Source organism: Mrakia frigida, assembly GCF_051309035.1.
Source record: "Mrakia frigida strain ATCC 22029 unplaced genomic scaffold BDY24scaffold_1, whole genome shotgun sequence".
Taxonomy (NCBI): Eukaryota; Fungi; Basidiomycota; class Tremellomycetes; order Cystofilobasidiales; family Mrakiaceae; genus Mrakia; species Mrakia frigida.
The window spans coordinates 63,141-90,462 of record NW_027481280.1 but is presented as its reverse complement, the minus strand read 5'-3'; the positions used below and the strand labels follow the sequence as shown (position 1 = coordinate 90,462).

Sequence of the window (27,322 nt, the reverse complement as noted above, 5' to 3'; positions counted from 1 at the left end):
AGAAGGGAAGGAGGTCTGACAAATTCAGAGCCCAAACCAGAAAGACGAGGGATCGGATTCGAACCGGATCAGAACGCCCGAACCTCCGCAAGTAGAGCAGAATCTGGAGAGGTGAAACTTTGTCAGCTCAGAGCGTTTGAGATTGATCCATTTAGAGAGACGGAGCTCACCTCTGCGAAGCTGCAAAGGAAGAAGGAGGGGAGTGAGGTCAACATCTCGAGGTCACTCGTCGTCGTTTCGTTGCCTCCTCTCTTGACTCACAGATACCCAGAGCCCCAAAACTCGAATCCAAACGCTAGTATCCACTGCAGAGAAGAGAGGAGAGCAACGTCAGATGCAAATTTTTAAAAAAAAAAACGGGTCTCAGAACAGAAAAGAGAAGGTGGGGGGGGGAATTGTTTTGGGGAAAGAGAGGGGAGGGTCGCGGCCGTTGAGGTTCAGGAAGGGAGGGGGGACCTACAGGCAGCAACCATGAGATCAACTGGGAGGTCGAATAGGTGATCACTCCTCCAGGGACTCCTGGTGTCACGAAAGCTGTCATGCTCTTTGGCTGGAGGGAGGAGGAGGGGAGACGAGGGGAAGAAACCTCCGAGGCAAAGAAAAAGAAAACGAAGGAGTTGTTTTTCAATTATTATCGATCCTCTGGATGAAACAGCTTGTCGGAGCTATTTAGCAAAGAGGAGAGGGTACGACGTCGGAGGGAAGAGATAGAAGTAGTATCGGCTGAGGATGTTCCTGTTCTAGAAGGTCGAGGTTGGAGGGGGAAAAAAAAAACGACGTCTGTGATTCTCAGTTTGGTTTTGGCTGGCCACGCTCTGATTCAGGGGCCAACGAGCTCGAGAAGACCCCCCTCTCCTTTTTCGCCTCCTCTCTCTCGATCTCGTGAACGTGGAAGAAGCAACCCTGAGAGGGTAAAACAACGTAAAGACTGCTGTTGAAAGTACATACAGGGGGGGAGAGTCAGGGAAAAAAACTTCGAACGGCTAGTCTAAACCCCGGCAAGAGGGAGGTGGTTGATCGAACACCGAGAGGCCTTTCCTTTTTGACCTTTGAAGAGAGTTTGAAGCGGTTCTTTCTTGGCTGTAGAGGTGAAGATCGTGCTCTACAGAGAGACACAGCAAAGAGTAGAGCGTCTATGGGAGAAGGTTCGTCAGCTCGGTGTTTCCGAAGTTCCTGCAAGGCTCTGTCGAAAAAGAGCGTGCCAGAACGCGTCTCTTCTTTTGTTTTGTTTGCTCCCTTCGAGCTGCATCGAGCGTCAGCGGAGAGAAAGTTCGCCGATGAGACCGACGACGTCTACGAGCCCGAACTGAGAAAAAGACTCGGAGAGCACTTCGTCCTAATTGTAGCATGAGATCGAAATTGGAGCGGGACTCTACAAATAATCTACTTCGCCTCGATAGCCTGACCCTCCTCTCCCTCCTGCTTCCTCCCTCGAGCTCCTCCACCTCGTCCTCCTCCTCGTCCAGCTCCTCCGGTAGACTGTCCCCTCTGCTGCATAGCCCAGCTCATGGTCTGAGCGGACTCGGCTGTAGGACGAAGCGGAGGAAAGAAAGAAAGAGGTCAGTCTCGAGCGCGTCGAAAACGTCGAAAGGAAAGGCGAAGAACGAACCAAGGTCTCGAGTGGTGGTGAGAATGGACTGCGAAGGAGGTTGGGAAGCGTAGGGTCGGGTGATGTGAAGCATGTTCTGCAAATTGAACGGGAAGAGGAGAGAAAAGGTGAGCAAAACGCGTCGAAGAAACAAACAAGGAAGAGGGAAAGGAGACGAACGGCGTTGAGGTCGATCTTTCCCTCCAGACGAGTGTCTCGAATAAGAGTGACGATCCACTTCTCTCCCTCCTCCCGAGTCAGGTTGAGACGAGCCGACAGGTCGCTGCAAGAAGGAAGCGAGGACGACGAGTCAGCGAAGAGCAGAGGAGACGAAGACTGGGACGAGCGAGGGAAGGAGAAACCGAGACTCACTTGATATCCACTCGCTGGTGAATCTTGCAGTACGTCTCACTGATCAAGTATCGAGCGTTCTCCAAGAACAGCTCCGGCTTTCCGTCTCCACTGGTCAAGAAGAAGTCGTTCGCAACGACCTTCTCCGCCGCACTCAAACTCTCCTGCGCTCCCTCGAAGTCGAACTCGGTGTGCAACCTGGTGATGAACTGCGTCAGGGGATCCTCGTACTGGTACGACTCTCCCTCGATGGCTCGGACAACGTCCCTCAGGGGATCCGACCTCTTTTGACCAGGGACGCGAGGGGAGGGAGGGAGACGGTGGGTGACGATGACGGCGAAGACGAGGTATCGGAGGAGATGAGGGCAGGATGTTCGGAGGGTGGAGAGGTAGGCGGGGGAGAGGAAGAGTTCGAGGAGGAGAGGGAGTCCGTCGGGGTGGTTGAAGTAGACGAAGAGCGACCAGTGAAGCAACCAACTCCTAGCCTGAAGCTGAGCGAGATCTCCTCCCTGTCCAGCAGCGGTGGAGCTCGCCGACGATGGGGTTCCTCCCTCGGCCATGGATCGAGTGTTGACGGCGAAAGCGGATCCGGAACGAGAGTCGATGAGGTCCTTGATCTCGTTGACGCCCTTGAGGGCCTCGTCCCAAGATCCGGAGAGGATGTCGGAGGAGAGCTTTCCCCAGTGAGCGGAGAGGTTGAGGTCGGGATCGGTGGAGAGGACGAGGAAATGGTAGAGGTATTGGGAGGCTCCGGCGTAGTCTCCGTAGGTGTACTGGAACTGTCCGTAGTGGTAGAGGGTGAGGATGGATTCGGGAGTGAGCTGTGGGAGGGAGGTGCGAGGAAACGAGCAAAGGAGGTCAGTTTCGAACGTTCAGTTCAGGAAAATCCGAGAAGAGGTCCTGATATGCGAGAAAGTCGCGGGTTGACATGTCGGGAGAGAAGCTCTGAGGTGGGGGAATGCAGGGAAGGAGGGTCGGAGAAGCTGAGAAGGAGCTGGGTCGCTGTCGAGCTTTCGTTCCTTCCGAGCTCATCGCAAAGGGACAAGACCTTAACACAACCTCCACCAGCTACTTCACGACGTGCCAGCTCGTTTCCTGCAGATTCCTCTCCCAGGAATGACCCAGCTCTCGCCTCCTCCTCGACGTCCCACTTTTTCGAACGCGACAGCTCCCTTTCCTCCTCCCTTCCCCTTGACCGCCTCCAACCTAACCAACGCTCGACCAAAACTCACCTGGTAGTTCTCCTTGAGCCAGATCAAGTTCTGGTCCTTGTCCTGCTTCAACTGTCCAGCGACCTCGGGCTTGCTGATAACGTCGAGGACCTGCTCGGCGGCGGCAGCGAGGCTGGTGTTCTTAGCGGCGACCTCCTCTCGTCGAGAAGCAAGATCTGTAGAAGAAACATAACAGGAGGGGAGGAGAGTCAACAGTTATTTTGGAGTCATTCAGATGGAACTGGTGAAGCTCGCAAGGGAGGAAGGCGAGGCGAGGAAAGGGAGGGGAAGGAAGAAGGACGAACCAGCAGGAGCCTCGGCTCCAGGGTTGATGGTCTCGAAGAGCTGCTGAGCGTAATCCACCATGTTGGTCTTCTTGACGAGCTCGTACTGAGCAGCGAGAAGGGAAGCAGCAGGGAAGATAGGGCTGTAGGGATTGGGGAGGAGAAGGAAGGAAAGTGATGAGCGACCTTTGAGCTTTCTTTGAACCCAACCAACCTCACTCTGTCTTCCTGCTTCCCAGAGAGCTCGATATGGTCAACAAGAAGAGTGTGTACGTACGGCTCGACATCGGTGAGGTGACCCAAGAGAGGGAGAGCCATGTGACGATCCAGGTAAGGGATCATCCGCTAATGAAAGGTCGACAAAGGAAGGGAGGGAAGGAAACGAGAAGAACAAAGCGTGAGCTCCCATTTCTAGCTCTAAAAGGAAGATAATTTCTCCAGAGTTGGTTGCGTACCTGAGTGAGGTCGAATTCGGCCATTTTGGGAGGTTGACGGAGAGGGGAAGTGGGAAGGGGAGGGAGGGAGAGGTCGCGGTTTGGCGAACAAAGGAGGGAAGGTCAAAAAGTCGTCGAAGGTCGATTTCGTCGCGAAGGGGCTCGATGTACTTTTTCTCGGCCATTTTGCTTTCCTCTTCAAAGCAGTTCGATGATCTTGATGTAGCAGAGCTCGAGAACGGAGAGGGATGCGAAAAGACGTAATTTTAGTGCTCAGTAGGAGAATCGCAACCTCTCGTCCCGGAGTGCTCGTCCTCATCTGCCTCTCGTTGGTCGTTTCTCGATAGAAAGAAGCAAGGAGCATACCAGGACTGGATTAGGTGTGAAGTGATAATGAGAAACACGAACGATATAATGCGAACCAAGCCAAGAAACCGAACATAGCACAAACGATACCAAGAATTTAAACACGAAACGACCTCATCTCCCTCTCCTAGGCGTAAATCTGCAACGGCAAGATAAGATCCGAGTTGAACAGGAAGTTCTTCCCGGTATCCTCAGCCTCCAAGAACCTCGTAGGGAACACGACTGAGGCGAAGAGAGGGAAGGGAATCAGGTCAGCTCTCATCGTTCGCGTCGCCCCCGCCTTCTCTCTTCGCTTCGTTGAGACTCACCCAGATGTCCTCGAACCTCAGCCAACAACTCCTCCATTCTCTCCCTCTCCCAGTTGTTCCATCCCTCGGTCGGTCCACTCAAAGGCAAACCCTCCAATCCAGCAGGAGCTCCTCCTCGTTTCGTAGACTTCGACCTCGAAGGACCTCCCTCCGTCGGCGACGTCGCTCCTTGTCGATCTCCGTCTCCTTGACCTTGACCGACAGCTCCTCCTCCTGATCCTCCTCCTCCAGCTCCGTGAGTTCCTGGGCCACCGTGGATGGAGATGACCTGCTGGAGACCGTGAACGGCGTCGGGAGCGGGAGGCTTGTTGAATTTCTCGGCGTGCGAGACGTTCTGGAGGAAGGGAGAAAGGGAGAGGGAGAAGAGTCAGTGAGAAACTTTCGAGGCAAGTAAGAGTAGGAAAGGAAGCTATAGCGTACCTCTCGGTCTACGAGAAAGAGGGGGAACGAGGAATGTCAGTCGGGGACGAGAAGAAGAGAAGACGTCGATTCGAACTCACATTGATCCCAACTCGTGACGAGATCGTCAGGCTGTAGAGAAAGAGAAAGGGATCAGCTTGTGTTTCTTCGGTATCCTAAACCGATGGATTGTAAGCTCACGATGCATCGGAAGACCTTGCGGTGGATCTCAGTCTGCGAGAAGAAAGAAGAGAAGATCGTGTCAGCGAGGTCTTCGCGTTCGAGAAGAGACAAAACGAAGCACTCACGTTATGAACAGCAACGGCGACCCAGGTATCCTTCCAAAACTTTTCGTCGAGAGGGTCGTTCAGACCCATCGGATCGATCTTGGGGGTAGGAAGAGGGAGCCTACGGAAGGAGAGAAGGGCGGTCAGTGTTGGTCTCGTCAAAGCTTCTCTCGACGAGTGAGGAGCCGACTCACTTCCAAGGGTGAGGGTTCTTCCCTCCCTTCCTCGTAGCAGATCTTCTCGGTGCTGAAGAAGAGGTGGGAGTAGACTGCTGCTGCTCCTCGGTTTCGGCGGGAGGTGCTGACGATTCCTCCTCTCGAGCACTCGCATCCTTGCCTGCTTTGTGAGAAGCGGGACTGGCTGATCTTCCTGCTGGTCCTTCGGTAGGGAGAGGTTCTTTGAGTCCTTCTTTGACGTCCTTCGCATCGGTGTTCTTGAGAGTCTCGTTGATGTCTGGCTCGACCTTCTTCTTCGCTTCGGAAGCAGAGACCTTGCGGTCGGCGTGTCCCTCGGTAGCGTCGGCGACGGTGTCTGGGGGAGAGCGAGGCAAGGGAAAGAGAGAGATATATTAGTGAGGATTCGACGACGATGTTCGAAACGAAGGAGACGAGAGAAAAAGGGCGACGAGACTCACCAGCGATGTCTCCGAGTTGATCTCGTTTCAACGGACCATCGATGAGGCCATGCTCGGCGAGACGACGTTCTTCCATCTACAAGGTGTGAAGTAGAGCAAAGGTGGGGAGAGTCAGCGATAGTTCTCTTCATCGCTGAGGAAGTTCTCGAAAGGCTCACCGAGGCGACGACCGACGACGAGAATCCCTGAGCCTTCCCGTCCTTGTTCCCTCCGTCTCCTGCCATGTCGAAGATCTCGATATCGTCGTTCGAAGTGGTGATGGTATCCTCGGGCTTATCGGAAACGTTGAAGATCTCTCCGACCTTCTGAACGGTCTTTCCAACGACGACGGCTTGACCGTGAGCGACTGCGAAGAAAACGAACGAAGGGACGAGTCAGCGAGGAGGAACGAAGAGTGCAAGGACAAGAAAACAAGCTCACCTGAGTGAGCAACCGAAGCAGCGTGCATCCACATCCGATCTCCGACAGTCTGAGTCTTGACGACGCCCTCGTCGTGGTGATCTCCCGCCGCCTGCTGTTCCGACGAAGGATCCCAGACCTGGATCTCCTCCTCTGGAGCAACAGCGTCACGGTCGAGAAGATCGTCCTCCTCCATAGCGTCCACATCGCATCCAAGGTGTTCCCGCATGAGTCGAATTCGTAAAGTGTGAGCGAACCGTCCGACCTTGTAGGGTTTCCCAGCCATCTTCGAATCGATCATGTCGGTGTCCCTGATGACTGAAGCGAGCTCCGAGTCTCGATCTCCTCGCATCGAACGCTCGTTGACTGTAGGATGAGGACGAAGGGAGGAAAGCAGAAGAGGGAGGGAAGGAGCGAGTCAGAGAGGCCGACGCGTCGAGTTCGGTTCGACAGAAACTCACTGTTCGCAGAACCTGAGCGTAAGAGAGAGAGAGAGGTCAGCTTTACCGTTTTCGTCGAAAGAATAGGAGGGGAAGGGGCTCACCAATGATAGCAAGTCGATCGTCCACGATCATCGTCTTAGCGTGAATGTAAACCATTTCGGTGGTGAGGACTCCGTCCTTGAACTTTCCCCATCCTCGAAGAGAGAAGAACGAGATGTACTCGTCGGGCTGCGAGAAGTGAAGAGTCAGTCAGGCTTTCGATGTAGAGTAGAGTGCTAAACAGACTCACATCGATTCCCTCCTGCCTCAACCTCGCAAAGATCGAGTTGGGTCCTCGACAGATCGACTTGTTCTGGCACTCGACGATGAGACGAACCTGCGACGACAAGAAGAGAAAGTCAGTAATGTTCCAACTTCGAGGCTCGAAGAATAGGGACGAAGGGAGCTCACGGAACTAGCAGCATCGGAGTCGATAGGGTAGGTGTACCCTGGGAGAGTCGGGATGACGATACAAGCTCTCCAAGCGGTTCCTTCGTCTCGGGCTTGGATGATCCTGTTGACCAGAGCGTCCCCGATTCGGTTCTCGATGACGATTCCATCGACGACGGTGGAAGTGATGAAGAACTCTGAGGGAAGGACGAAGAGGGGCGGGAGGGGAATCAGCAACGCGTCAACGGGAGTCGAGGAGCGAAAGGGACGAACGGTTCTCGATGTAGACAAAGTGCTCGCTGGTAAAGGGAAGAGAAGAGATCGTCAGTTATCGAGTTACCTTCTGGAATGAGTGCATAGGCGGACGAACCTCATCTGGATAGCTGCGAGAACGAAGAGCCGAAACGAAACGAAACGAGGATCAGCACGCGTCTCTTCTTCCCTCCTTCCTCCTTTTTCGAAAGATCCGGGCTCACCCTTGAGGTAAGCGTTCTGAATCGAGTGCTCGACTCGGTTCGCAGTTCCCATCGACCCTGAATCACAAACAAAGAGGGGCAGCATCAGCTCTGCATCAACCCTCCCTCTCCTCTGACCGAAACGAAGCACTCACAAGGGCCACAAGATCGACAGACCTGAACCTCGCACGTCCCCGTCAGACCTCGTTCGGTAAGTTCCTTGACGCTGAAGTCGGGAGGAGGAACGATGAAGGGCATCGCCGTCGTGTGGTTCTGAACCAATCGAACCGAGGACGCGTCAGTTTCCGGAGAGGAAACGAAGGGAACGAACGAGGCAACGATGAACTGAGCTGACCTTGATCCTGAGAAGATGGTTCCACCTCTGACTAAAGTGTCGACAGAGATCTCGAGCTGGTTGACCGACCATCTGCATGGCGATGTCGTGCCTGTTCGTTCGAAACGTAGAAGAGGGGAGGAGGTCAGCACGAGTTCGGTTCGAACGGAGCTGGGGCGGAGGCAGCTCACCAAGGCATCCTAGGGACCTTTCCTCGATCGTAAACGTCCTCGAAGGGTTTGTTGAGGGTGTGGAAGTCCATGACTCGCTTTAAAGGAGGAAGAAAGACGCGTCAGTGAAAGGAGCGGCAAGAGCGGGAAGGTCGAGACGAGGAATCACAGGGTTGCTGTAGTCCTTTCCAGGCCAAACGGGTCCGTTTTCTCCCTCGACGGTGTTGGGTTCGAAGTCGTCGTCGACGAGAGAGTGTTGAGGGGTGTCCTGGAGGAGCGAAGAAGAGCGGTCAAGCAAGGTGACGAAAGTCGAGGAAGGGGAGAGGTGCTCACCCATCGTCCGAAGCAGAGATCGACTCCTCCCATGAAGGCTACTTCCTCGTCGATGACGCACATCTTCTCGTGCTGAGCAATCAGAAAAGAACGAAATGGACGGTCAGCCCTCGACCAAGGCGGGAAGAACGAGAAGAACGATCGACTCACGTGAGACCAGTAGAAAGTTCCCGTAGCAAAGTGAGAAGGCGACCGTTGAACGAAGATGTTAGGATGAAGATCTCTCAAAGTCTTCTTAGTGTAGAGAGAGTCCGTAGGGGTGGTCTTGTTCGAGACTTCGTTGCTGCACGTAACGAAGACAAGAGGAAGGTCAGCTCAGTCCGACTCTCGAGCTTCGAACGAGCGGGAGGAAAAAGGGAGCTTACTAGACGATAACGTAGATCTTGACTCCCTCCTGGGCCTTCTTCTTGAGGATGTTGTCGAGTCGGTACTTCTCCTGAGCGGGTCGTCGCATATAGAGTTCGGGGGAGAGCCTGAGGGAAGAGGAAGAGGACGAACGAAGGGGGTCAGTTCGAGTTCGACTTTTCTCTCGACTGATGGCAATTGTGAGATGGGACGTACCACCAATCATGGATGTAGACGCATTTCTGAGAGAGCGAAGTAGAGCGTAGTCGGGTCAGCTTCGGAGAGAGAAGACGCGTCTCGTCTTCGATCGAACTCACCTTCGCAACAAGCAAAGCTCGACTGAGACTCCAGAGGTAATCACGCTGACGGATCGAAACGGAGAAGAGGTCAGCGTCTCATCCTCGAGATCTCAAAGAATCCAAAGAAGAACTCACGCCGTCAACGAGCCACTGAGCAGCCACGTTGAGTCGAATGGGAGCGAACGAATCGAATCGGTTCTTCCCCGCCCAGATGCTATCCCCAGCCATCTTCTCGAGAGAGATGATGAACTGTTGCATCTGACGCTGTGAGAAGAAGAGACAGAGGAGAAGGAGAGTCAGTCGAGAGGAAAGAAAAGGAAGACGAAAGAGAGAAAGAAGGACGAACAACATTCTTCGCAACCAACTTGAGTCGACCTTGAGAGTTGTTGACGAAGAAGGTGTGATGAGACTACAAAGAAACCAGGCGTCAGCACTCGAACCTTCGATTCGGCCCATCGTAAAGAGGCGGACTCACAACAGCAGCCTTATCCTCCTGCAAGCTTCCAATCGTCGCCTTGTCGAGCCCATGGATGTCTCCCTCGAGAGCGGCGAGTCGGAGCTCCTCTCGTTGATCGGCCTCGTCGATGTCGGCGATGGATCCCCAGTCGTCCTTGTTCTTGTTCTTGTCCATGTGAACGGCTTCGAGACCTTTTCGGAGGACTCGGGTGGGTCGCTGAGCGAAAGGGAAGGAAAGGAAAACGACGCGTCGGGAGAGAGAGAGGTGAGTTTCGAGCGAGGCGAGGAGGAAGGGAAAGGGGATGAGCTCACCTCGATGTTGAAATCTTGATCGAAAGGGAACACATCGAAGATGTCCGACTATCGCAAACAACGAAAAACAAGTCAGCAGCAAATCGCATCCTCTCTCTCCCTCCTCCTCCCTTTCCTCCCCTTCTCAGCCGCCTCCCTCCAACCCCTTCACTCACCTGATCAGGCTCCTCCACCGCAATCAAATAACTCTCCCTCACCACCCACCACCTCTCCTTCCTCGCCTTCTTCCAGGCCAGCAACCTCAACGCAGGCCGATCGCTCTTCCTCGACGCGTCCGAGTTCAACACTCTCAAGAAACCCGATTTCCCTTGGATCCCACCGGGGTTCTTGGCGAGTTGGAGGGTCAAGGCGGAGAGTTCGAAGAAGCGGATGAGACGATTGGATTCGGGACGGAGCATCTGGCGAAGAAGGAGAAACGAGTCAGAGTCGAGGTTTCGGAGACGAAAGCAAAGAAGGGATTGACTCACCACAGCTCTCACCAACCCCAACAGATAGTTCTGCAAAGCGTCTCGTTGCAACTTGGCGAACGAGTGTCTTCCAGTTCCAGCAGTCATCTCCTTCCCCTTCCCCTTCCCTCCTCCTCCTCCACCGAGATGATGCTGATGCTGAGGATCGTCCGAGTTGTGATTGTAACCGTGTTGCAGCTCTCCCTCGTCCGACGAATCCTTGCCTTCCCTCTTTCGTCGTTGGAAGTAGGGAATGCCTGATCGCCAACCGACCGAAGAACGCTTTTAGTCAGTTTCGAACGAGACACGCGCAAAGGAGAGAGACTGGGGTGTGGGTGCTCACTCGACTTTGGAAACTCAGGCAGTTCGACGGGTCCTCTGGCTGAACTCCTTCCGGTCACTCGACTGAGGAAAGCAGCTTTGTAGTGGGCGTGGAGGGAGAGGAAGTCTCGGAGGTTTCGGTAGAGGACCTGGAGGGGAGAGGAAGAGACGCGTCGTGAGTTTTGAGCGAACGAAAAAGGAAGGAGACGCGTTCGGATAGGGGACGTACCCATTTGACTCGACCGTCTCCGTAGTCGCACTGGGAGGAAGAAGAGTGGTCAGAAGGCGGTTTGAGAGGACAGAAGGGAGGACAGAAGAGATAGAAGAGCGAACCTCAATCCTGAAAACCGGGTGATTCCCCATCCCTCCTATCGAATCCGAGATCTTGAACCTGCGGACGAAGGAACGAGATTCTTCAGCAGATAACTCCAAACACTTAAAAAAACTCATGCTCGATCTCGACTCACTTTACATGATGCAGAAAAACGGGGACCCTCTTCCTCCCCTTGTCGTCCCTGTCGACGTCCATCTTCAACATGACCACTGCCAACGCTCCCGCCATCAACTCGTCCGTCAACTTGATCGGAGCGGCCTGCTTCTCCTCGACTGCTGTTTGAGGAGCGGACGTGTTCTTCCTCTGGAGTTTCTGCTTGAGGTGGGACCATTTGGATTGAGCACTGGGAGCGTCGTAGGAGGGAGTAGGGGTCGAAGGCTGAGGGAGCGAGTTGGATCGAACGAGAGGGGAGTGAGGGAAAGGGAGCGTTTGGGAACGAGTCGGTTGAGCTCGAGGATGGAGCGAAGGGAAGAAAGGCGACGGCTGAGAGGGAAGGTCGAGGTCGTCCTCGGCAGAGTCGGATGATTTCAACTTGGTGTTGCCTCTCGACATGATGGATTGGAAACTAGACTGTCTCACTCCCTTCCCTCCTCCCGCTAAGAGTTTCAGAGCAAGAGGGCCAGGAGAGTTGGCAGCAAAATCGTGCACCTGGACCTCCTCGGTCTCCTTCTCTACGTCCTCCTCCGAGTCGGATCTTTCCTCGGTGATCTTGGCATGTCCGTTGCCTTGACGACGACTAGGAGAAGGTTTCCCCCAGTGAAGGTGAGGCATCGTGTTGGAACTCGTAGCGGAAGGTCGAACAGCCGTCGTCGGTTCGGCGGGTTGCTTCCGAGCTGAAGGGTTCGTAGGAGAGGAAGGAATCGTAACCGAGGGTTGGATGACGTTCGTAGGAGAGGTGAGAGTGTCCGTAGGTCCCAGGTCGTCGTCGTGCGAAGGAGAAGAAGAGAGAGCAGGAGGAGAGAGGGAGGAGGAGGAGGAAGGAAGGGAGGTGGTGAGCTCGTCGTCTTTGGTCGTCCCTTCGTCGCCGTTCGTCTTCTTGTCCCGTTCAGCTTGCTGCAGGTCCCTCGTAAGTTGAATGAGTCGTTCAGCCATCTTCGGTGAAAAAGAGAGGCGGCTGGTTGGGTTCCAAACACGAACGCGTGAAAAAAAAAGGAGGGAAGCAAAGGGAAGGAGAGGAGATCGACAACGGAGGGGCCGTTTCCAGCTGCGTTGACTCGTCATCAAAAAAAAGTAAACAATGGCTTAATAAGGGCTTGGAGAGGAGGGAAGATTTTCTCGTCCTCAACGTACCAGGTTGATAGGCTTGCGGATCCACACTTTTTTCCAGCTGAAGAGGCAGCCAAAAGTTGGGTCGACAACCCTGCCTCCTCTGTCCTCGACGCGTCGTCGTCCTTCCTTTCCTCATCTCCAAACTCATACAAATCTCGTCTCGTCTCGCTATGAAGCTACAAAGCATGAAAGTAATCAACCAGATCCGAATCCACATCCACGTCCAGCGGAGGGAGGGAGGGAGCTCCTCCCGAAGCGGCTGGTCGAGCGAAGCTCCTCGTTCGTTCGAGGCCAGCGAGGGGAGGACTGGGAGGGTAGGATTCGGTTCCGATGGGAGGGGGTGGAGGAAGGGGAGGGAGAGCTAGTTCGGGTTGAATCGGGGCGAGTTCGTATCTATTCGAACGAAGGAAGGGAGAAGAAAGGGACAAGGTCAGCGAGACGCGACGATCGAAATCGGATGCAGATGCAAATCAGAAACTCACATAATCTGACCGACACCCATCCCATCCCCATTCTCTTCAACACCACCACCCATCCCAACCTCATCCATCACCACCCCGATCCTCCCTCTCCTACTCTCCCCTCCGCCTCCCTCCATCGACGGCCCTTGCGAAGCAGCAGCGTTGTAAGCCGGCAGACCTTCCATCTCCCTCCAAGCTCCTCTCTCCTCCCAAACCTTTCTGATGTTCTTCCCACTCATCATCTGCACCAGCTCTCCCGTTGCGACGTTCCTGACTTCGATGAAGTTGGCCGAGACGAGGATGAGGTGGTTGCCGGCGAAGGAGGCGGACGTCGAGTGCGTGGAGAAGGAGACGGGGAGGAGGGGAGGGGTTGGATGACCGCCTTTGGAGGAGAGGTAGATGGCAAAGGCTGATGTACGAAGGAAGCGAAGGAGAGGGTCAGCAAAGAGAGAAAGAGAGTAGGAGAGGGAAGTGCATCGCGTCGAACTCGAACTCGAACTCACTCTCGTAAACCAACAAGAACTCTCCTTCCCTCTCTCCCTGGTCGACCCTTCCGATCCCGAGGGGCACAGCGCCTTCGCACTTCTTCGCTAGGGCAGGGAGGGTAAGCTCGACTTGAGGAGTTGAATCGAAGCCTCCGTTTCCGTTGTGGGCGAGACCGAACGTTGAGGCGAGAGCTGCGACGCCGGGAGGGACTGCTGGAAGGACGGGGATGGTACCTCCTTGGAGACTGAAAATAGAGGAAGGAGCTTTCGTCAGATCAGTCAGCGGAAGGAAGGACGAGAGAGAAGGACGAAGCTCACGTCGCCAGATCGAGAATCTCGACTCCCTTCTCGCACCCGATGGCGACCTTGGAACGAAGGAACTTGATGAAATGAGCTTCCGAGGGAATGAAGAACTCCTGTGGTCGAGTAAAAGGAAGCACGCAGGTCAGAGACGGGGATCAAGCTCGATTCAAAACAAACGACGCGTCGAACCTTGTACATCCTCCAACTCCCGAACCTATCCGCTTTTCTCCCACCTCCTCCATCTCCAGCAACGACCCACTCCAAGCACCTGAAGATGCAGTCGTTGATTCCCTTCTTCTTCGCATAGATCACCAGCGATCTGCCTTGCAGTTCGCCGACTTGGAAGAACTGAACTTTGGCTTGACCGGAGAGTCGTTGAGGAGACTGATGATCTTCGACGGTGTTGTTGCCTCGACCTGGTGAACGAGAGCGTGGAGTTGAGGAGCTGGAGCTGTTGGATTGATGTTGAGGTCGAAGAGAAGAGGACGAAGAGCGAGAGGCGAGAGGAGGTGGAGTCGGAGTTGGGAGGTGGGAGGTTGTTGGGGGTGCTGCTGGTGCGAGGAGAGTCGATAGGGGGTAGAAGAAGAGGGCCTGAGATCGTAGCGGGAAAAGAACGGTCAGTCTGAGTCTTGAAAGAGAGAAGAAGAAGAAGAAGAACTGACGTTATCTGCGAGAAGGAGAATGAGGTCTGCTTCGGCGAGGAACTCGATCTGTTGGACGTGCTTGACGCTCATCACCTGCTGGAAGGCTGAAGAAAAAGAAAAGAGGTCGACCCTCTCAGCATCTCTTTTAGGTCTACCTGTTCGATTGAGCTGACGACCACGAAGAAACTCACTCTCGTCCCTTCCTCTGATTCCAATCCAAACTCCATCCTCGCATCCGACGGCGAGATACTCTCGGCTCCCAGGATCTCTCGTCCCTACGAAGCCCAAAGTAGATTTCGACGATCAGCTTCTTCTCGTACACTCGAATGCATGTAGTAAAAGAGTTTAACTCGCGAAAAGGAACGTAGCAAGTGACTGAACCAGAAGGAGGTCGACCGCCTCTGTTGTTGAAGGCGTTCGAGGAAGGAGGGCGAGAGGCGGAGGACGTGGACGAATGGGATTGAACGGGAGGTTTCTTGTGGAAAGTTGAGCGAGACAGTGGGAGGAGTTCAAAGACCTAGTAGTAAGAGATGAAATTTGAGTCAGAAAGGTTGATCAAAGGGAAGGGAGAGAGGAGGTGGTGAGCTCGATCATCTTTGATCTCGACCTCTCTACATCTCCCTATGACCCTCCTACAGCTTCTAGCGGGTTCCTCGACAGCTACAGAGCGTCTCTTGTCCTTCTGAACCACCCCGATCTCGCTTCTGCTTCTTCCTAGCTGGTCGAACGACCGTCCCAGACCGTCCTCTCCCCTCCCTTCCTTCGTTCCCATCTCCTCGCCTCCCTCCCTCGCCGTCTTCCTTTCCTCAGACTCACCTTCGAGTCTCCTCGAGGCATCCCCTGTTGGTACGAGGAGATCATACGTTGTTGTTCTGGCTAGACTGGATAAAAGCTTGCTCTGAGTTGATGGTGGACGTTGGAGAGCAACTCGAAGCTCAGCACAGGAAAGAGAGAAAGTGGGCAACTCCCTCGCCGAGGGGCGTCTCCTTTTCACCTTTGTTTTGCTTTCGTTCTTGTGGTTTTTGGGCTCCTCTCTGAGATGCATACAAATCAATGAGAAGATGGACTGCTCGAGGCGATGACGGGCAGCGAACGAAAGGAGACGAGAGCAGGACGACGAACGCGACCTTCCCTCTCCTCCCTCCCTCTCTCTCTCTCTCTTCCAACCGACTCAGAGAGCATGGGCATGTAAATATTCGAGTGTCAGGGAAAGCTATTCCTTGTTCTCCTTGAAGGCTAGAGGATCGATGGCTTCCAGGCGGGCCTTCTCGGCTTCGAGATCTTCTGGGCTGGGAAGCGAGAAGCGAAGAAAGAAAGGGAAGGGAGGGTGGAGAGGAAAGGTGAGCTCGACGTTTCCTTCGTCAGGACGACCCTCTGAGGCTCCCAGCTTCGTGCCTCGAGAGTGAGTAGATCGAGAGAGAGGACTCACGTCTTCCAGATGTCCTTGGTCTCCTTCATGAGCTCGTAAAGCTGAGCGACTTGCTGTGGGAGACGAAAGTCGGAGGAAGAAACGAGGTCAGCTCGACTCGATTCTCCCTTCCCTCCCCCTAGAATCGACCCTTCACTCCTCCAGCTCAACCTTTGGGCATGCAGCGACTGCAAAGAACGACTAACCTCGTTCGACATCTGAGGCGAGGAAAACGAAGAGGAAAAAGCGAGGATGAAAGATCGGTCAGCGTTCAGCCCTCGAGCTCAACCTTCCTCGTCATGCCTTCCCTCCTCCCTCTCTCCTCCCAAAGCTCCAGATCGCAAGATGAACTGACCTTCTCAAGCTTATCCATGTCCAGCATCCTTCCCTTGTCGAGCTCTCCTTTCTCCATCGAGTCGAGGTAGTGCTTCCACTGCGAAAGGAATCCGATGATGTGAAGAGGGTTGTCGGCCGTTTTGTGACGACGGAACTCTGTAGGTAGATCGAGAATCGAAACCAAGAGAGAAGCACAGAGAAGATGATCAGCAGGCTGATTTGCGTCTCCGAAGAGGCGGCGGTGGGCGAGAGGTAGAAGGGAGAAGAGCAAGAACGAGTCGAACTGTCGGAGGGAAGGGAACGGGGTGTCTCGTCGGACTCACCATCTTTGATGTAGGTATCCCCCAGACTCCTCATCTCGATCGGCAGGTTCCTATGACTCCTCAGAAGTCTCCTGTACAGTCTGCTCGACAAAAAGAACAAGCCAAAACGATCGCGATCAGCTTCGAGGAACGGAAGGAAGGAAGGGTGAGTGAGCTCGAAGGGAAGAGTCGGAACTCACGGAAGGGGAGGCAAAAGAGAGACGGAGGCTTCTCTGGCGAAGGAAGGAGGAGTAGTTCCGATAGCTACGGCGAGTCGAAGAGCTGTGGGTCGCATTTTTAAAAAGGATTGAAAAGAGGGAGGGAGGGAGGGTCGTGGATGTGGGAGGGAGGGAGGAAGGGACGAAATTGAGCTCGAGACTTTGTTTGAATCAGGACAGCTTCCCTCCTTCTTTTATCTACCAAGCATGTCAGAATCTATGGCAGTCAAGATGGGAGAAGCCTTCGGTCTTCACGCCGAGAAGGCTTTGGAGGGTGCTGGGGTCGACGAGAAGACGAACCTCGTGCTGAGGAGTGTGCATCCGAGTCCGTTGAGTGCGAGTCGAGGGTTCTTCGAGACGGGTCATTTCAAGGAGGGTGAGTCTCGTCGATGATTGAGTTTGGACGACCAGGCTCGAACTGACCTTGTCATGGCTTGGTGGACGCAGCGGACGAGTGGTTGAAGGAGAGATGGGGAGCGGATGGAGGAGTGGATTGGACGCGCGCTGGGAGGGATTGAGCATCTGCTTTTCGCTTTCTTGCATCTATTTCTTCTATTCTCGAGCCGGATTCGATGATCATGTCATTTTTTTTTTCGTACGGCGATAGACTCTAGAAGAGAAGAATTGAAGCACAAACAGGCAAGGAGGGAAAACGGAGGAGAGACGCGTCGCTTTGGATTTCATTCTTTGAGCCGCGAGACAGTGAGAGAAGATCATCAAGAGAGGTTCGTTTCAGTCGTAAAGTAGCATCATTTCCAAAAACTACTAATCTAGAACCCAGCCTCCTTAGCAGCATCTGCCCAGAACCCTCCCATCATGCCCTCCAAATCCTCCACCGACGAGATCGTCACACTCCTCCTCTCCCTCTTCGCCGCCCTCTCCCTCAGTTCCTTCTTCGATGGCGTGCTAGGCGAGACAGGTTTCTTGGGGATGACCGAGTCCTTGGATCGTTTGGAGGTCGACGAGATGATGAGTCGAGCGACAAAGTTGGGAGGAGAGGATCGGTTGCAGGTGGAGTTGATGGAGGAGGAGGATCCGAGGACGATGAAGGGAGAGGAGGAGAAGGGGTAGGAGGAGAGAGAAGAGTTGGTTGAGGAGGAAGAGAACATGTTTTTAGTTTGAGCTGGGTAGGAGAGGTGGGTTGGTTTGGGTAAGGAGGAGGTTGGTGTCTGAGAAGTTGGGCTGGCTTTGTTTTGGTTTAGAAGTGAGAAGTTGAGATTGATGTGGTTGATGAGAGACTCCTTCAGTTCCATTCCAGATCAGTTTTGTAATCTTTCCATCGTGTCAGTCTCTCTTCTCACCCAGAGCGAAGGAGGAGAGGAAAGACGAAGTGAAGTCGAAGCACAGGGGTCGACGCGTCGAGGTTCCCTTTCGTCGAGGGGAGACGAAACGAGGTTACCGTCTAGCGCCTTCGCTGAGGTTCTCCCTCGAGCTTGGATACCAAATCTATAACTCAGTTAGGACCACGCAGAAGGTGTCCATGCTTAGTCGACAAACTCCCAACGAGGAGTTTCAACGACCGACGCGTCGCCCTCATCGCCGCTCCCCGTGCTTTCTTCCTCTCCGTCTCCTCCTCGTCCTCAAAGAGAATCAACAAAAGCATTGTAGTCTATCAAGGCAAGCACAAATGGAACAGAAGGATCGAAATGGAAAGAGCGAGTCGTAAACAAAGACAGCAGACAGGGTGGTCCGAGAAAAGCAAAACAAAGCAAGGAACGACGAAAGTAACGAGGCGAGAGGAGAGGGAAAGGGGAACGAGACCAAGCTCAGAACCATTTCCTTGGGAGGAGTCCGAAGTTTCTAGAAGGCGAGCGATACACCAGAGGGTGAAGGGAGAGTCAGGTTCGGTCCGGTGGAGGGACTGCGACGAAGAGGAGGAAAGGGAAGATTGACTCACGAAAGCATCTCCTTGATACCACCGACGGTGGGAACTCCGAGAGCAGTGGTGGGAGGCCGGACGGGCTTGCCGGTGATGTCGAAGCTGTAGTACAAAGGAAAGGGAGATGGTCAACTCGAGCTCGAAGGAGACGGACGGGAGGATGCCGACGTCGACTCACTGCCACGCGAGTTCCCCATCGATCCAGAGCTCGTAATTGAGCTTCGGGGAATCTCGATCTCGGGTATCAACTTCAAGAGAGGACCTGGGAGACGAGGAAGAAAATGAAGAGAAAAGAGTTAGCTCCGAACGAAGAAAAAACGAGACGCGTCACGCTCGTTGCTCGTCTCGAAAGAAAGAAAGAAAGCGTGTTCTCACCACTTCACATTCCCATGCGGCCAGTACTTCAAGATCACCTCCTCCGGCACACCCTTCAACTCGCCTTGCTTCCCCTTTACGACGGTCCCAGGAACTCCATCGCCCAGCGCTCCCTTCCCGTCTGCTCCCACCGTCGCAGCAGCAGAAGCCTCTCCTCCCCGAAGAACCTCGTCCTCCAAGTGCGAGCCAGTAGGGATGTAGTTCCTCGAGAGATCGGCGTGGACTGTATGGACGAAGGGAACGTAGAACTGAGAGAGGGGGGATGTGGAGAACTCGAAGACTGAGTTGTTACGGAAGGAGACGGCGAGGGATTCGTGGCGATCTCCGGAGAGGACGATGACCTGGAGAGCGAAGACGCGTACAAAGGGGAAAAATTAGACAGGAAGGTTCGGAGAGGGGTCGAGGAAGCAAGGGAAAGACGAGACTCACGTTCGGCACGAACTCGAGAATGTCGAGGATCTCGTTCCTCTCAGTTCGGTATCCGGACCAGGTATCAATCTGGCCGTCTGGTTTTCCCCAAAGAGAGGTGAAAGGGACCGAGGAGACGATGAACTGACGAGAAGCGAAGGAAAGGACGCGTCAGATTTGGTCGGTTCGTGACGCTCTCGTTTCTTCCTCGAGTTCGGCGTGGAAGCTTACCTTGAACGTTGCAGTATCATTGACCTGTTCGAACCAGACGTCAGCTCTCTGTCTCTCCCCGAAGACGATAAGAGCAGGCGAACGAAACCGACTTACTTTCCCAAGCCACTCAAACAACGCCTCCTTCTGCTGAAGACCCAGCATCGTCTTCTCCTCGCTATCAACCATCCACTCATTCGATCGCTCAGCTCGAGTATCCATCACGAAAAACCTGGAAAGAACGAAAGAGACGTCAGTCCTTCGACGCGACTCAACTCTCTCCTAGACTTGCTGCTCTTCAACGACTCACGCAGTATCCCCGTGCTCAAAATCGTACCACCACACTCCCTCGACTGGCGAATCGTGGTTGGCGTCTCCTTGGTAGATCTCGTAGGCTGAAGCGGCGGAAGGGTAGGGGGTTTGAGCGGAGGGGTTTCCTTCACCGGCGAACTGAAATCGATGAAGCGAAAGAAAGATAGAGAGGGTCAGTGTAGCAATAGACGGAGAAAAAGTAGATTTAAGCTCAGACTCACGTTGTTCGTGATCTCGTGGTCGTCGAGGATATGAAGCATGGCTGTTTGGTTTGAGGACGCGTCGAGTCGGTCAGCTCTCGTTCTCGTCAAAAGGAAGCCGAACGCAAAGACCTAAACTACTCACGAAGCTTCTCGAGTACTCTCTGCATCTCCTCCCTCCCATAAGTCTGTCTATACAACCTCCTGAACCACCCTTTCCCGCCTCCCGCTCCATTCCCGTTCCCGTTCCCGCCCAACCAACTCCCCAGCCTCCCGGGCACTCCCCACCACCCAACACCATCCCCATCTTTACCACTACCTCCCACAGGCGTGTCTACGTACACGAAATCGCCCAATAGGGTCATAAATGCTGGTGCTTTCCTCTTCTTCGAAGAAGAGTGGGGAGAGGGAGGAGGAGGAGACTCGAGCCAGTTGGCTAGGACTTGGACTCCTGGGATCCGAAGACGGGCGTGGAAGGGGTTGGGAGAGTAGGGAAAGTTGGGCTTGATGCAGGAGGTGGCTGTGGAAAAGCGAGAGGGGGGAGGAGAGGGGAGGTCAGATCGGGGCGGAGGGAGAGTGAAAGAGAGAAAGGGAGGACGCGACGAACAGAGGAAAGTGAAGTGAGAGCCGGTTGATCTAGCGAGATGAGGATCGGGAGCGGTGTTGAATGCAAGAGGGGAGGGCTTTGGGTTGGAAGGTGTTGGAGGAAGGATGTCTGATGGGCGAGAAACGAAGAAACGACGCGTCGGGATCAGCTCTCCCTTCCTCTCCTCAGCCTGCGATTCCAATCCTTCCCTCTCCGCAGTTTCTTCCTTCAACGACCAGAATGCTCAAAAACTCACACTCGTACCCACGTCCAGCCTCTAGCCCCGAAATCACCACCGTCTGCACCCAGTCTCTCTCCTCCTTCGGCTCGAGCAGAGGTCCGTTCGTCCATTTCCCAACTGGACGAGCCTGACGATAGAGGATCCTCGCTGGAGGAGGTGTGGAGAGGACGATTGGCTCGGTGAGGATAGGATGGTCGAGTGGGAGTTCATTGAAATCTGGATCCGAGGAAGCGAGGACGTCGAGAGGAGTGGTGAGGATGGGTTGGAGTTGGGCGGAGGGAGGGAGCCGAACGGTGATCTTTGCTGAGGTAGGGGTGATGGCTCCGATTCTAGTAGACAGAAGAAAGAGGCAGGAGCGAAAACCTCAGTCTCGAACTCGAACCCAGAGCGTGAGAAGAGAAGGGAGATGAGCTGAAGAAGACGAAAGACGAACCTCGAGAAAGCCAGATCTTCGTTCGCGAAGAAGAACATCGGGGTGAAGAGCAGATCCAGAGCGAAAATCATGAGGAGGGTGTTGACGGCGAGAGAGATGTAGTTGATTCGTTTGGAGGAGGTTGGAAGAGAGAGTAAAACTCTGAGAGGGTTTGGTCGAGGGAGGACGTGGTGGGACGACTTGGTCGAGGAGGACGTCGTTCCATTGAGCTTCTTCGAAGGGGAAGAGAAGAGAAAGGGACAGAGGTCAGCTGGTGAATCTTGAGATTAGATGAAAATCTTCCCAAACTGACCTTCTCTGAAGCTGCTTCTCCGTTCCCATTCGCCCCAACGATCTTCTCCTTTCCGTTCCCGTTCCCATTCGACTGACCGTTCGTCTTTGCGCCGTTCCCATTCTGCTTGAGCTCGGCGACGGGGAGGTTGTAGGGGATTCGAGTCCAGAGGTAGAGGTAGAAGAAGTAGAGAGCTGGAAGGGCGACTTTAGCTTGTTTCGCAGGGAGCTGGTGGGAGAAGGTGAGGAGAGAAGATGAAGAGAAGGAGGAGGAGGAGAAGGTCAGCTTCATCTTCGAAGAGCTCGATAAGATAGAAAAGAGAGACTCACGATCCTGAGGAAGAACCAAGCTCCAATCCGGAAGAGGGTCGAGGTGGTCGCGATGAGTTTAGAGAGCAGCATCGTCGTCGGTGGAGGAGAGGGTGAGAAGGAGAGTCGAAGTGTTGAGCTCGTTCGTTCAAACGAGGGCGAGGTGAGTGGTGGTTCGAGAAGAGAAGGATCCAAAGACTGAAAACCTTCCTTTGAAGATTCGGGTATGTGTTGAGCGGGAAGAAGGACGAAAGAAAAGGAAGGTCGACGAAATGGAGGAGCCTGTTCAGGGTGAAGGAGAAGAAGGAGAAGGAGAGAGGAAAAGGAAGGTGAGCTCGAGCGAAGGGAGGGTGTCAAACAAACCGTCGCGTTCTTGAAACGAAAGATCCCCTGCAGCCAGCCAGTTAGATTTTAGTTGTTTCGTAGATTTTTAGGAGCGAGCTGATCCGAGTTAGCCTTTTCTCTTCTTGAGCTAGAGCAGGTGAAATGTCTTCGACGATGGGAAGAGCGAGCTCACGAACGACAGGAGGTGGGGAGCTCGGGTCGGAGCTGTTGACTCTTTCGTTTTCAATATCTCGATTTCTTCTCTCGACGCCCAACCATCTTCGCGACTGGAGCTCTTCTCTTCTATACCTCTCTCTCTCTCTCTCTCTTCGGAAGGAGGATGTAGAATTCAGCCCCGAATCGAGCTCGGCACGTCACTGACATGTTTTCGAAGTCCGAAGGCTCCAAGAACCAAACTCGTCACTTCTGCTCTTTCCTCCCTCCAACGCTCACCCTCCCCCCCTCCTACCCTCCACCCTCCCTGCCCACTCACTCCTCTTCCCATCCTTACATCCCATCCACTCTACGCTTCTTAAAAATGACCAACGCCATCGCCTCCCTCTACGACGCCGTCGCCTCCATCTTGCACTCCCTCCTCCTCACCGTCGAAGCCATCCTTTCCACCATCTACTCCCTCCTCGCCCACCTCGTCACAGCTGCCTGGTCTGTCGTCTCGGGTGTCCTCAAGACGACCTTCAACGTCACCGAGGCTACGCTGGAAGGGATCGCGAAGAGCTTTGCTGCTGTTGTGGAGGGCATTTGGGGTGAGTCTGGCTGCACGAGTCTTGTTGTGTTCCGGTTCGGGACGAAAGGTCGTGTCGTTTCGTTTTCTCGTCTTCTAGAGAGCACGTAGGGTTGGGACGAGCTCTCATGAGACTTTCCTACGCATCTGCTTTTTGGATGGGCTCTCTCGTTCTCAGCACCTTCGTTTCCATGCATCCAAAAGTTCAAGCTGACCTCTCCTCCTCCCTCCGCTCCCCCACCGCCGTCTCGTCTCTTCCGGCCCCTCTCAACAGACAACAAACTTCTCGTCGGTATCGTCACCCTCGGAGCCGTTATTTACATCAACCAGACTACTCGCAAGACGGTCGGAACTGGAAGGAAGCCAAAGACTGCTTGAGCGAACGTTTCCCCAAGGAGTGAGAAGGTTCGGTTTCGACGTGGAGGGAAAAGAGAGGGAGTGTAGGTTTGTGTAGTCGGATCTGTTTCCGCAGGAGTTGTTAGTTATCTAGTTGGTTATTAGTTAAGTTTCTGATGTGTTGAAGAACGAGAGCGTTGGGACAGAGGGAGAAGAGAGATAGAGGGAGCGGGAGTTGTTGTTCGCTCGTCGCTCGTTCGTTTCCGTTCACATTGAGGGAGATGCAAAGCTGTCTCGCTCACAGCAGTTTCTGTTTCTCTCAAGATGGAGTTGCAGTCTCTCCAGTTTCCCTGAGCAGAGAGAACTCCCTCCTTCGTCTACCTCAAGTCGTTGAGTCGAGGGAGAGAGAGGGTCATGAGAGATCGTTGCTAAGAGTACAAAGAGAGACGCCGCTTCGGAGACTAGTAGCCCAATTTCCACAGCGGAGCCTGCTCACGGAAAGGCCGAACGAGAAGAGATCAGCTTGCGTTCTGAGGGAGGACGAGAAACAATGAGCGGAGAGAACTCACGCGAATGGTCGGTCTCGGCTCGTTCTTGGGTCCATAAACGAAGTTCTTGTCGTCGACATCGGCGATAGGAGGTACGACTTGACCTTCTCCGGGACCGTGGTAGTACCTCCCGAGATGCTGTTGGCCGTAGAGCTCTTGTCGAGTTGGGACACCTGCGAACGAGGGAGGCGAGAGAGAGCTCATCAGCTCGAGCTCGAAAACCACCCGTTGGATCCGCCTGACGTACCTAGTTCCTCGCAAAGGGGTTGAAGCTCCTTCATGTAGGCATCGAACTGAGACTTCTTCTCTACTTTGAACCAGAGCACGTCCAAAACGCGAACGGCTAGACCGAAGTCGTCCTCCCTTCGAGAGGCGTGGAGCATGGATTCGATGACGTCCACGGCTGGAACGAGGTCGTGAGCGAACATGTTGTTCATTCCTCTCTGCGATGAGAAAGAGATAGCGATCGAGGGTCAGCGAAAAGCAAGAGAAGGAGGAAGAGGAGCGAGGCTGAAGTGTGAGGAGCTCTGCCGTTTCGCTGAGCTTGAGCGATTCGCTCGTCCTGGTATATACTGCTCCTCTCTGGGCATTCCGAGATCTCCAGTGAGCTCCCTGGAACCCTCTCTGTGAGATCCAGCCTCCATCTCGCCACGAACGAGCTCACCACCTTCCTCCCTCCTTCTCCATCTCTCCCCGCTTCCTGCCCTTCCTCCCTCACGCTCCTGCTACGAACTCACCTGAACTTCGAACAGGTCTGGAGCCTGATCAAAGAAGAGCTTCCATCGATCGTTGAACTGATCGTACGTCTCTGCTGCCTCGTGAGCGAATCGAACACCTGTGAAAGAAGCAGGAGAGGTCGGTGATGAGTGAGTTGGTTCGATGGGGACTCCTGAGGGGAAGCCAGGATGGAGGGACGAACCGAGACGAGCCGAAGGCACGACTAGGGAGGATGGAGAGCACCGAGGGAAGAGAGAGAGGGAGCGAGAGGTTGCGGAAGGCAGGCGAAGGATGGGACGAAACATGGGCGGAGGGAGGGTGACGGGTGGGAGGGAGAACGAGGAGAGGAAGAGGAGGACGAGTTGACTTCAAGCGCCAAGCTCCCACCACCAGTTTTTTTCGTCTTTTACCCGATTTCGCTCGTTCGTATATACCAGATAGGTCTTTGGACCATCGTTTACTCAGCAAAGCGAGCTTCAGTCGGGTGAAGGGCGTGGGAGGCCCAACGGGGGAAGACTCGAGCTCACCTCGCCCTCCCTTCTTCCTCTTCTCCTTCTCGTGCAGTCTCAGAGCATCTTCTACGCTTCTCTCGCGGCTAAAAAGTTCGTTCGGTCGTCCTTCTGCATCAATGAATGATTCTTTTGTGCAGTTTTGCAAACAGGAGCTGATGGCGCACCTCGCCCTCCCTTCTTCCTCTTCTCCTTCTCGTGCAGTCTCAGAGCATCTTCTACGCTTCTCTCGCGGCTAAAAAGTTCGTTCGGTCGTCCTTCTGCATCAATGAATGATTCTTTTGTGCAGTTTTGCAAACAGGAGCTGATGGCGAGCTTGGGAAGAAAAGATGAGCTCCTCCCTTTCTCTCTATTCTCCCCAAGACCATGCCAGATGCTTCTGGACGTATCCGATACTCGTTCGTTCTCTGTTATCTTCCTCTCAGCTCGCTCTCTCTCGTACTCGCTTCCCTTGGGAGGCTCTCCTTCTCATCTTAAAAGAAGCCAGAGGGGATCCCTCGACACTCGCCGCTCTCGGACAATTTTCGTTTGACGTCCTCGTCGCTACTTCCTCTTATCTGTACACAGACGTTGAGCTGAGATCAGCCAAGGCAGTGGAAGCGTTGCTCTGTTCGAGGGAGAAGGACGAGAACGTGAGTGCGACGACTCGGTCGATTCGACTCTCTCTTCTCTCACTCCGCCCCTTCTCGCCCTTTCCCTTCCGCTAATGAAACAATCTCCTCCGGTTCGGATCTACACAGCCTCAAATCACCCCGTTCCTATCGCTCATCCAAATCCAAATCCAAACCCTCTCCTTCGACTTCACCTCCCTCCAAATCGTCCCCTCCGTCTTTCGCTTCGACTTCGCAAGACTCGTCGGATCGGACATCCTCCATCTCAACCGCTTCTCCCTCTCGTGCAGGTGTAGAGGAGGCGAGAACCTCTCCTCCTTCATCCGATCCAAACTCCTCCCTCACCTCCGACCTCGTTGAGTCGCTAGAGCAACGGTTCGGTTGCACGTCACGTCCCTTCTCGACTCTCAATTCCCCGATCTGCAATCCTTCGTCCGATACAACCTTGGACGGAGCCTACATTAGTATAGATGGGAAGATCGTTTTCGTTGTTGATTCGGAGAAGGAGAGGCTGGAAGTGGAGGATTTGATTCAACGAGAGGTAGAGGACGGTCGGAGGTCTACGTTCAAGGCTGAGCTGGAGCTCTGAGGTAAGTGCTTCTTTTTTTCTCGGCGAGCCTGAGATAGGACATCTATCAACTCTGGGCTGACTCCTTGATTGGCGTCTTGTTCAGGCTCGCTCGACGCGTCCTTCTTCCTCCTTCCCCACTCCGTCCTTCGACTCAACGACCCAGCTTCCGCCCTCGTCTTCAATCTAGCCCCAATTTCTAACATCGCGTAAGTTCGTCTATCCAAGTTGTTTCCGTCCAAGCGGCCGAGAGAGCTCACCTCGACTCCTCGACACGTCTTCTCTTCTTTCTTTCCCGCTTTAAGGCCTTAAGAAACCCTTCGAACACGACAAAATTACCTCCCGCTATGCCCAACTTTTCTTCAAGCCATCACACAACTTCTTCGTCTTCGCCATCCCATGCAAACGTCCAGTCAAGTCGGTTCGGGGAAGGAAGATGGCGAGGAGGATGGACTTCGTGATCGATAGCTTATAGCTTTTTCCTCTCTTGGCTAGATTGGCCCTATACAACTCCTATACGACTTGCTGAGATCTTCGTGCGAGAAGCATCCCGGAGAAGGAACGTCGAGAGGAGTATCTCGAGGACGACGTCCTGCACCGACGCGTCGGTTCTGATCTTCGAAAGCGGACTTGCTGAAATCCTTTTGAGATACAGAGCTAATAATATGATGAGAGACACGTGGGAGGAGTTGAAGAAGGAGAGACGGAGCTTGCAGCAGTAGTCGAGCGGCGGGGGACGGATCTGATCGTCCTATCTCCCTTCTTTCATGAACAGGGAAGATCCGGGAAGAACATCATGATCTCAAGCCAAAAGAACAGGTAAGCGAAGGTTTAGGTTAACCTTCTCCCAGTGAAGAAAAAACTCTCCTTCGTTTCGAACAGCCTTCTCTTTCTCCACGTCGAGCGAGGGGGCTCAAGAGTCAATCGAGGAGCGTCGTCTCACGGCTTGTTTCGGATGCATTTTTTTTTCCGCTTTCAGAACAAGGGAAGGAGCGAAGGGGAGGGGCAGATCACTTCAATTCGATCGATCGAGAATTTCTCTGTCTTTCCTCGTGGTCAAGCAACGGGAGAACAAGGGAGGAAGGGAGGAGAAGAAAGTGAGAGGCGCGTCTTCTCTGCCCTCGCCTCCCCCAGACCGCTTAACCTTCTTTTTCCAACCATGTGTCCAAGGGTTTCACCTTGCTTGTGGAGAAACACATGGCTGGTATAAAAATGCTTCGAATGCGAGTTGGCGAGAGCTCTCGGCAGAGAAGAAGCAAGGGAAAGGCCCTGAGGCGCGTTCGCCGGAAGGTTTTCTCAGCCTCCGTTCTCTCGCTCGCGGCTTCGGATTGATCTTCAAATGGATAGCGAAATTTTTATAACACCTGATCAGTTGCATGA

General features: G+C 54.0%; 9 protein-coding genes across 9 annotated transcripts; 2 read left to right on the top strand and 7 right to left on the bottom strand.

Moving 5' to 3' along the window:
• Nucleotides 1-1,330: 1,330 nt before the first annotated feature.
• Nucleotides 1,331-3,973, bottom strand: BDY24DRAFT_373024 (eukaryotic translation initiation factor 3 subunit E). The gene is made up of 8 exons (XM_076638241.1): nt 3,890-3,973; nt 3,712-3,779; nt 3,456-3,577; nt 3,172-3,326; nt 1,961-2,760; nt 1,769-1,871; nt 1,610-1,685; nt 1,331-1,526 (listed from the first exon to the last, which is right to left on the bottom strand). The coding sequence occupies exons 1-8, from the start codon at nt 3,911-3,913 to the stop codon at nt 1,384-1,386; spliced, it is 1,491 nt and encodes a 496-aa protein (XP_076500983.1). The 5' UTR covers nt 3,914-3,973; the 3' UTR covers nt 1,331-1,383.
• A 388-nt stretch (nt 3,974-4,361) lies between these two features.
• Nucleotides 4,362-12,030, bottom strand: BDY24DRAFT_410956 (uncharacterized protein; the record flags this gene model as incomplete). The annotated part of the gene is made up of 36 exons (XM_076642867.1): nt 4,362-4,456; nt 4,543-4,876; nt 4,963-4,970; nt 5,043-5,073; nt 5,143-5,175; nt 5,250-5,349; nt 5,423-5,759; nt 5,863-5,938; nt 6,021-6,208; nt 6,283-6,627; nt 6,723-6,734; nt 6,806-6,932; nt 6,994-7,080; nt 7,155-7,330; nt 7,407-7,432; nt 7,504-7,516; nt 7,610-7,666; nt 7,744-7,861; nt 7,944-8,034; nt 8,114-8,190; nt 8,262-8,360; nt 8,426-8,497; nt 8,576-8,708; nt 8,791-8,898; nt 8,987-9,012; nt 9,088-9,132; nt 9,205-9,333; nt 9,416-9,478; nt 9,545-9,742; nt 9,838-9,885; nt 9,993-10,235; nt 10,305-10,540; nt 10,627-10,753; nt 10,834-10,863; nt 10,938-10,995; nt 11,072-12,030. 36 exons carry the CDS (start codon nt 12,028-12,030, stop codon nt 4,362-4,364), a joined length of 4,905 nt encoding a protein of 1,634 aa, XP_076500982.1.
• A 270-nt stretch (nt 12,031-12,300) lies between these two features.
• On the bottom strand, nt 12,301-15,019 carry BDY24DRAFT_807 (CNH domain-containing protein). Its single transcript, XM_076645155.1, has 9 exons — nt 14,917-15,019; nt 14,455-14,617; nt 14,292-14,375; nt 14,119-14,204; nt 13,646-14,047; nt 13,472-13,569; nt 13,172-13,398; nt 12,690-13,077; nt 12,301-12,600 (listed from the first exon to the last, which is right to left on the bottom strand). Exons 1-9 carry the CDS (start codon nt 14,959-14,961, stop codon nt 12,384-12,386), a joined length of 1,710 nt encoding a protein of 569 aa, XP_076500981.1. The 5' UTR covers nt 14,962-15,019; the 3' UTR covers nt 12,301-12,383.
• Nucleotides 15,020-15,271: 252 nt separating this feature from the next.
• SDH7 (Sdh7p) lies at nt 15,272-16,517 on the bottom strand. The gene is made up of 6 exons (XM_076638240.1): nt 16,347-16,517; nt 16,168-16,247; nt 15,864-16,000; nt 15,715-15,726; nt 15,530-15,582; nt 15,272-15,389 (listed from the first exon to the last, which is right to left on the bottom strand). The coding sequence occupies exons 1-6, from the start codon at nt 16,439-16,441 to the stop codon at nt 15,314-15,316; spliced, it is 453 nt and encodes a 150-aa protein (XP_076500980.1). The 5' UTR covers nt 16,442-16,517; the 3' UTR covers nt 15,272-15,313.
• A 54-nt stretch (nt 16,518-16,571) lies between these two features.
• On the top strand, nt 16,572-16,882 carry BDY24DRAFT_410953 (uncharacterized protein; the record flags this gene model as incomplete). The annotated part of the gene is made up of 2 exons (XM_076642866.1): nt 16,572-16,740; nt 16,812-16,882. 2 exons carry the CDS (start codon nt 16,572-16,574, stop codon nt 16,880-16,882), a joined length of 240 nt encoding a protein of 79 aa, XP_076500979.1.
• A 252-nt stretch (nt 16,883-17,134) lies between these two features.
• Nucleotides 17,135-17,473, bottom strand: BDY24DRAFT_410952 (uncharacterized protein; the record flags this gene model as incomplete). The annotated part of the gene is made up of 1 exon (XM_076642865.1): nt 17,135-17,473. The coding sequence occupies one exon, from the start codon at nt 17,471-17,473 to the stop codon at nt 17,135-17,137; it is 339 nt and encodes a 112-aa protein (XP_076500978.1).
• A 476-nt stretch (nt 17,474-17,949) lies between these two features.
• On the bottom strand, nt 17,950-22,082 carry BDY24DRAFT_373011 (PhoD-like phosphatase-domain-containing protein). The gene is made up of 15 exons (XM_076638239.1): nt 21,609-22,082; nt 21,301-21,507; nt 21,009-21,220; nt 20,591-20,904; nt 20,356-20,463; nt 19,894-20,268; nt 19,770-19,810; nt 19,547-19,686; nt 19,354-19,468; nt 19,258-19,281; nt 19,048-19,170; nt 18,619-18,959; nt 18,422-18,505; nt 18,262-18,345; nt 17,950-18,164 (listed from the first exon to the last, which is right to left on the bottom strand). The coding sequence occupies exons 1-15, from the start codon at nt 21,678-21,680 to the stop codon at nt 18,131-18,133; spliced, it is 2,274 nt and encodes a 757-aa protein (XP_076500977.1). The 5' UTR covers nt 21,681-22,082; the 3' UTR covers nt 17,950-18,130.
• A 103-nt stretch (nt 22,083-22,185) lies between these two features.
• On the top strand, nt 22,186-23,381 carry BDY24DRAFT_373008 (uncharacterized protein). Its single transcript, XM_076638238.1, has 2 exons — nt 22,186-22,675; nt 22,928-23,381. The coding sequence occupies exons 1-2, from the start codon at nt 22,294-22,296 to the stop codon at nt 23,029-23,031; spliced, it is 486 nt and encodes a 161-aa protein (XP_076500976.1). The 5' UTR covers nt 22,186-22,293; the 3' UTR covers nt 23,032-23,381.
• On the bottom strand, nt 23,382-24,619 carry BDY24DRAFT_373006 (cytochrome c oxidase, subunit VA/VI). Its single transcript, XM_076638237.1, has 5 exons — nt 24,457-24,619; nt 24,275-24,372; nt 23,785-23,980; nt 23,559-23,710; nt 23,382-23,477 (listed from the first exon to the last, which is right to left on the bottom strand). Exons 1-5 carry the CDS (start codon nt 24,557-24,559, stop codon nt 23,451-23,453), a joined length of 576 nt encoding a protein of 191 aa, XP_076500975.1. The 5' UTR covers nt 24,560-24,619; the 3' UTR covers nt 23,382-23,450.
• Between the last annotated feature and the right edge of the window lie 2,703 nt (nt 24,620-27,322).